This window comes from Cibotium barometz, chromosome 38, assembly GCF_041138505.1.
Source record: "Cibotium barometz isolate CiBa-2024 chromosome 38, ASM4113850v1, whole genome shotgun sequence".
NCBI lineage: Eukaryota > Viridiplantae > Streptophyta > Polypodiopsida > Cyatheales > Cibotiaceae > Cibotium > Cibotium barometz.
Genome location: NC_141083.1, coordinates 15,471,495 through 15,477,586, shown reverse-complemented (window position 1 = coordinate 15,477,586; position 6,092 = coordinate 15,471,495). Strand labels below are relative to the sequence as shown.

The 6,092-nt window shown below is 43.2% G+C and overlaps 1 protein-coding gene and 1 long non-coding RNA gene across 2 annotated transcripts; both read right to left on the bottom strand.

The window, feature by feature from the left end:
• Positions 1-328: 328 nt before the first annotated feature.
• On the bottom strand, positions 329-567 carry LOC147616386 (uncharacterized). The gene is made up of 2 exons (XR_015262489.1): positions 438-567; positions 329-388 (listed from the first exon to the last, which is right to left on the bottom strand). It is a non-coding gene; the product is annotated as an uncharacterized LOC147616386 (long non-coding RNA).
• A 92-nt stretch (positions 568-659) lies between these two features.
• Positions 660-3,151, bottom strand: LOC147616385 (large ribosomal subunit protein bL19c-like). Its single transcript, XM_086777453.1, has 5 exons — positions 3,004-3,151; positions 2,595-2,918; positions 1,178-1,264; positions 891-1,024; positions 660-801 (listed from the first exon to the last, which is right to left on the bottom strand). Exons 1-5 carry the CDS (start codon positions 3,025-3,027, stop codon positions 696-698), a joined length of 675 nt encoding a protein of 224 aa, XP_086633579.1. The 5' UTR covers positions 3,028-3,151; the 3' UTR covers positions 660-695.
• Between the last annotated feature and the right edge of the window lie 2,941 nt (positions 3,152-6,092).

Genomic DNA, 6,092 nt, shown 5'->3' with positions numbered 1-6,092 from the left:
TTCTCCTTGGAAGAAGCTCGTTTGAAACGGAAGATCGCCCAATGTCTCCATGATGTTGACAACTTTAGAGCTATCATCCAAACCACTTTTAATGGTCACAATGTCATCTTTGGCAACTGCTCGTGCATTGCGTTTTCACGTGCTCTTCAACATTTTCTTCTTTTGGATCTCTAGTTCACCTCTCAAGGCACACATGTATTGACTCACGTATTTGACTCGCATCTCTTTCCATGTATGACGAGGAAAACTCAAGCATTCATCATATAACTAGCTTTGTAATTTCAGTTAAAGAACCTCTACATTTCTAGAAAACAGCTGAAGCAACCAATTTGTACCAAACGGTGCTAGGTTCTTGGAATCATTACCATACACGTTTGAAAATGTCTGCCTTTGGTGGCAGTACAACTGAAATCATTACGGTAAGAGAAAATGTCTGCCTTTGGTGGCAGTACAATTGAAATCATTACGGTAAGAGAAACGCAAGCAAACCTGGCTGCGACGACCAAAATAAAAAATGGGGGACAGAATATGCAGAGCTTTGATCAATCAAAAAGACCAAAGCCACTTGATAAGCTCTCAGCCCCAGCTCAGAAGCCTCTGAACCTTTTTGCACTTCACACACTAGATTACATTCGACTAAAGACCTTACATACGATAAAGAATGAACAAGTTTTTTTTTTAATACAGGAAAAGGTTTACACAGTAGACAGCCTTGCAATCTTGTCCCGTAGGTAGTATAGCTTGGCCCGGCGCACTTTCCTGCTATTCACGACTTTGATTTCTTTAATGTTGGGTGAGTACCTGCAGTATGGGGAAAGACCTCATGACAAACTACCCAAATTAGACTGGACAACGATCAAAAACAAGGCTGTAATGTAACAGTTACTTACAATGGGAAGACCATCTCTACACCCACCCCCGCAATGACTCTGCGGATCCTGAACGTTGTGTGAATACCTGCATTATGCCTGGCAATGACTATGCCTCGAAGCAGTGACACCCTCTTCTTGTTTTCAGGAACTTCCTGGCAATATGGGAAACGAACAGTGATAGCCTTAAGAACCATGCATCACATGCTCATATGGCCATTCTTAACACCCTGAGAGATGCATCACATGCTCATATGCTCACATGCTGGGCGCTATATGATACATGATGAATTCAACAAGCACGTTACCACTCTCAGTTGAACAATGTCTCCAGTTCTGAGGTCAGGAATATTCTTTCCTTCAGTAGCAGCTTCCACAGCTCTTTTGTGCAGCACCTGCACCCAAAAAATGCATTGAAACTTGAAAGCAGTATGTGCCCACATTTCCCAGAATGAATCACACTTGTTGCTGTTAACAGCGCAAATCCCACCTGCTCTGCAAATAGGCACACTCCGTCAAAAGCCTGCCAGCACTAACAACAATTCTGTCGTGGCTCTGGGATTTCTCACTTGGCATATTAAATGTGGAGCTGGCACACCCCATTGACAAGAATAAAGGAAGGAAACTAGCAAAATCAGACTTTAATTTCAAATGAATGTCCAGCCTCTTAATGAACAGCAGATCTCAAGGAGGTGCCCCATGAACTCAACTAGAGAATTCCGATTTACATGGACGGCCATCCACCCATAAGCTTACATTGGTCATAAGCTTTGCCATAAATATGTGAATCATTGGTTGTAACCCAGCGCCAAAAGGGATTTAGTCTATTTTCAGGGCCTCCCATACACCTCTCTGCCTGTTGTTGGGGGAGCTTACAGGGACATTTTGACTATACATTCCCCATAAATTGGATAATGTTAGCTAACATATTCAAGACTTGGATCCGAGAGGCTAGTAAATTTGTGAAAGCTTCCCTGCCTGAACTATTCCAGACTTAACAGCCAAGAGAGTTGGGGAGGAATCTGATGCATCCATCAATCAAAATCCCTGCAAATAAGGCAGCATCCGAGAAACTGTGGTAGTCTGTTAAAGCTTGAGCCCTTCCTGTCAGAGGATATGTGTCACATCTCGAGCACAGCATCTCCCAAAAACTGAACTTCAAAAATTCCTGAGGTGATTGATAACACAACTTCAAAGCCCAATGTTGATGCTCTCAACAAGTGATTAGGCCATTGATAAATTATTCCTGAAGAATCACTCACCTAAAGACCCTATCCTGATTGGGAAGCCAAATAGCTTGTCGTGGTCACTATCTGATGACTAATGCCATTGATGCAACCCCAATACCAGACATGGTTGATCTAAACAAGAAATTCAGGAGGCTGAGAAACCTTCATGCAAGGTAACTAAGCTGGAAAAACCTTGCTTGAAGGATTACTGAGCTGGAAAACCTGGGAAACCCTTACAAAACATCTGAACAATGGCATAAACTAAATAGCTACTGAAACACCCAAGCCCCACATGTACGTTCTAAAGAAGCCAATTGCACCTGAGAAACTGACTGAGCCATTCACAGTAAAAACGGTTCAAACTTCAAACCATAAGGCTCAGCAACTCTCAGGCTCCGAATGGATGCTCTAAATATGTGAACCACATACCCCAACTGAGCCCAAAAACCCCACTGACAACATATAAAATATTGTAGCAGAAGTAAGGGGTACTGACCTCCATGATGTTCTTCAAGCCCTTGGTTTTCTTAACCTTGGGGGAACGTGCAGAAGCCTCGGGCTGCTCGACTTCCACGATTGTGGCCTCCTTTGAGGATGTCTCCACCTCTGCCTCTGCTTCGGTTTCCGAAGTGGTGGCAACAGCTTCTGCGACGATGGTCATGGGCTTTCTGATGAATGATCTCCGGCTGCTAGCTGTCAGGTTTAGCGCAGGCCCCAGAAATCCATTTGTAAGAAGTACCTTGACTCGAGGAGCTCTGCAGAGATCGCTAGGGTTTGCAGGGAGAAAGAGGGCTTTCACCCCCACAGGTGAAGCTGCAACCTGCAAGTTCAGATTGGAATGACTTTGCCTTTCCTGCACATAGGCTTGCAAACCCTAGAGAGAGAAAGACATATATTTCGCTTACCTGGCGTAGACAGGAGCTCGCCATGGAAGGGCGAGGACGAGACTATGGACAGACAGGCGGTCGAGATAAGGTTTAAAGAAAAACCTCCATAAAACTGAAATGCAAATTTATTTTTCACCTTTTAAAAAATGCCTTTACACTACTAAGAGCCTGTTCTCACGCCTTTGAAAAAACACGTTGGTGGGATTTGAACCAGCCGTCACAGTTCAAATACCACCAGTGGGAGAAGCTTGTGTGTCCATTTCTCCCTTGTCCTGGTGCATCTGAATCGAACCTGCACTCCACTTTTCATAGCTTTGTCTCTTATGCTTTACAGTTGTCTTCTTACCGAACCTGAAGCGTGAGAACAAGCACTGATGAAACTTGGAACTTCAAAATCATAAGTTTTCTTTTAATTTTGAAGCTAAACATGGCTTGTGCTCTGAGAGGCCGCCCCGATAAGCAGCTAGACTAGAGGGGCCGCCTCTAATGTAAAGGGCCCTCCACACTCGAGAGCCTTACCCATAGTAGAAGAGTAGTCGGTCGCTCAAGTAACGCCCACTTGCAGCAACCTTGTGCATTATCAACCAGCACTCTAACAGCGTTATTCAAGCGCCAAAATAACATTTGCCCCCACATTGGCCCACCTCTCGATCCCTTTCTCTCTCTCAAGTTAAAAAAATCCCCTCCACAAATTAAAAAACTTCCCTCCAAGTGTGTGCTTAAAAAGAACCCTTCCTTTCCTATAAACTTCCCTCCATTCGTTTCCATTTCCATCAGTTTTTCCTAATGTCGCTTCCACAACCTCTTTGTGCCACTATAGCTAATGTGTGCATGGCCGCTATCCTAGCACTACAAGAGTGGCTTCTCACCATGCAAGCCATTCATGTAATTCTAAAGCATCAAAATAGTTTTGTGCATTGGCCACTCGATGCTAATGAAATGAAGGATGTCAAAGACGGCTTCAAGATTAAACAAGGATTCCCAAATTGTTGCGATGCCATAGATGTCACACACATCAACATGGACCTTCGATGTGGGGAAGCTCACACACATCAACATGGACCTTCCATGTGGGGAAGCTCACACACACATGTTTGATCTCGCTACAATAACTACTCTATTTGCTTGCAGGGTGTGGTGAACTCTGATATGAAATTTTGAGACATCATGGTGGGCATGACGGGGAGCTACAATGACTTTAGAGTGCTCTGCAACTCTAGCTTGTTTACACAAGGGCACAAAATGGCTCAATTCTCAATGGGGAAGAGCACGTAAGTGGCACACATCATATTTGTGAGTACATCCTTGTCGACGGTGGTAGGTACATGAACCACCTTTGGCTTGTGATTCGAGAGCATCTTCAACTTCAAGTTGTTCTCCATAAGAATTGTGGTCGAGCACTATGACTTAAAAACATATGGGGTTTTCTTAATCAAACCACCAAGGTGCCGGACTTGGAGTTCCATCCCAAGATAGTAGTTGTTGTCAGAATACGCAGCGGAGATGATGACTAAATCCGGAAACACAAGACATTAGGAACTCAATGGAGTCTTTTTGGGCCCTTTTATTTGCCATTGCCTAATGGAGGTGATTAAGAAATAGACAAATAGGGAGATTACATGTGGACTGAAACCAATGGTTTGTAAGAGCCTAGAAGGTAGTGGTCAAACTTAGAATAATAGGCTAAATAGGCTCTTTTTTAATTTTAAAATCACCTAAAACTCAAAAAATTTATATATATATATGAATTTTTCCTCTATTTTTTATAGAAAAGGATAGCTGCAGCCATCATTAAGTAAGGTCTCTAAAGTGATAGAGGCCCAAAAACGAGCTCCCATCATTATTCAATGCACATTCCCCTTCACTTTCCACTATCTCTCTCTCCCATCTTCCCTCCAAAACACTCTCTCTTCCCCCTTTCTTATAGCAGGGCGTTTTTCACTCTCTAGACTACTTCTTTAAGCTATCTACCTCTTGATCTACCTCTCTCTTCACTCACAAACCTAGATCTATAGCTATGGAAGCTTGATCTGCAACCTCCTCTCAGAAGCTATGGAAGTTTGATCCTCACTTCATTTCCTTACCTTATCCTTCTACCTTGTCCAACCTCCTTTTACAGAGTGTAACAGCAGAGCCAAGCTATGGAAGTTTGAGTTGCAAATGCTTTGGCTCTCATAATCTTACTCATTGTCTCCTCTCACCCCCTCGAATATCCTCTTTCAAAGTGCAGTAATAGCACAGCCAAGCCCTTGGAACTTGCTCTACAACTCCTTCTCTTATGTACATCTCCCTAGTCTAAGTTTTTTCCTCACCGTTCTATTTTCCCTTTGCCATCAAGGTTTATAATCTCCCTAATATATACATCTGATGTCTTCTTCTAAAGCTCGAAGGCCTCCGATCAATATTCAATCTCTCTCTTGTAGCAGTGGTCAAGATGAGGATGGGCACTGGAACATCAAACAGTACGAGAAGTGAAATTGGATTACGATGCAGCCTAGTACAAAGAGGAACCCACAAGGTGTCAAAGCGATACGTTGATATACAAAGTCACCATTGGAAAGGGCGGATATTGGAGCTCAAACAAGATCGTGATGGAAAAAAGCTAGCCAAGGTCCAACATGTTTACAAGGCAACAGAGTTGACACTAGCAGACCATGACCAACGTCAACGATTTCCTGCAAATTCTAAGTCATTTCACCACTTTATATTCTTGTTTTTAAATCAATTGTGTGCTCAAAAATGGTATACTGAGCACTGCTTTGATTGTTCTTGGGTTCCTCTGCGTAGATATTTTTCCCTCAAACTTTGGTGAGTGGGAGCCTATGGAGGCAATTTCAAGAACCTTTGAAGCATACCATGTGGAGCTTGGTAGTTTAATCTTTGGAGGGTGTCCAACTGCACAACTTCTTGCACGAAACATCTTCTTCTATGAGGATACATATGTGGTTCTCACGACAGCAAATGGTACTGGAAAATTAGTTCCAGAACCTACACCAACTCTCACATCTACTGAATGGCCAATTCCAGACAATGCTTCAGTGGGGCCATGGCTTGTTTGCACATCGAAAGCAAGGTGCAAAATGCTATGAAGTGCACATATGGATCTC

Excerpts from the sequence above, each read along its gene's own strand:
- LOC147616385 (XM_086777453.1), bottom strand. The coding sequence starts at position 3,027 with ATGGCGAGCTCCTGTCTACGCCAG. Across the intron at positions 2,919-3,003 it reads CGAGCTCCTGTCTACGCCAG|GTTGCAGCTTCACCTGTGGG; the intron begins GTAAGCGAAATA and ends CTGAACTTGCAG. Across the intron at positions 1,265-2,594 it reads GCTTGAAGAACATCATGGAG|GTGCTGCACAAAAGAGCTGT; the intron begins GTCAGTACCCCT and ends TTTTGGGTGCAG.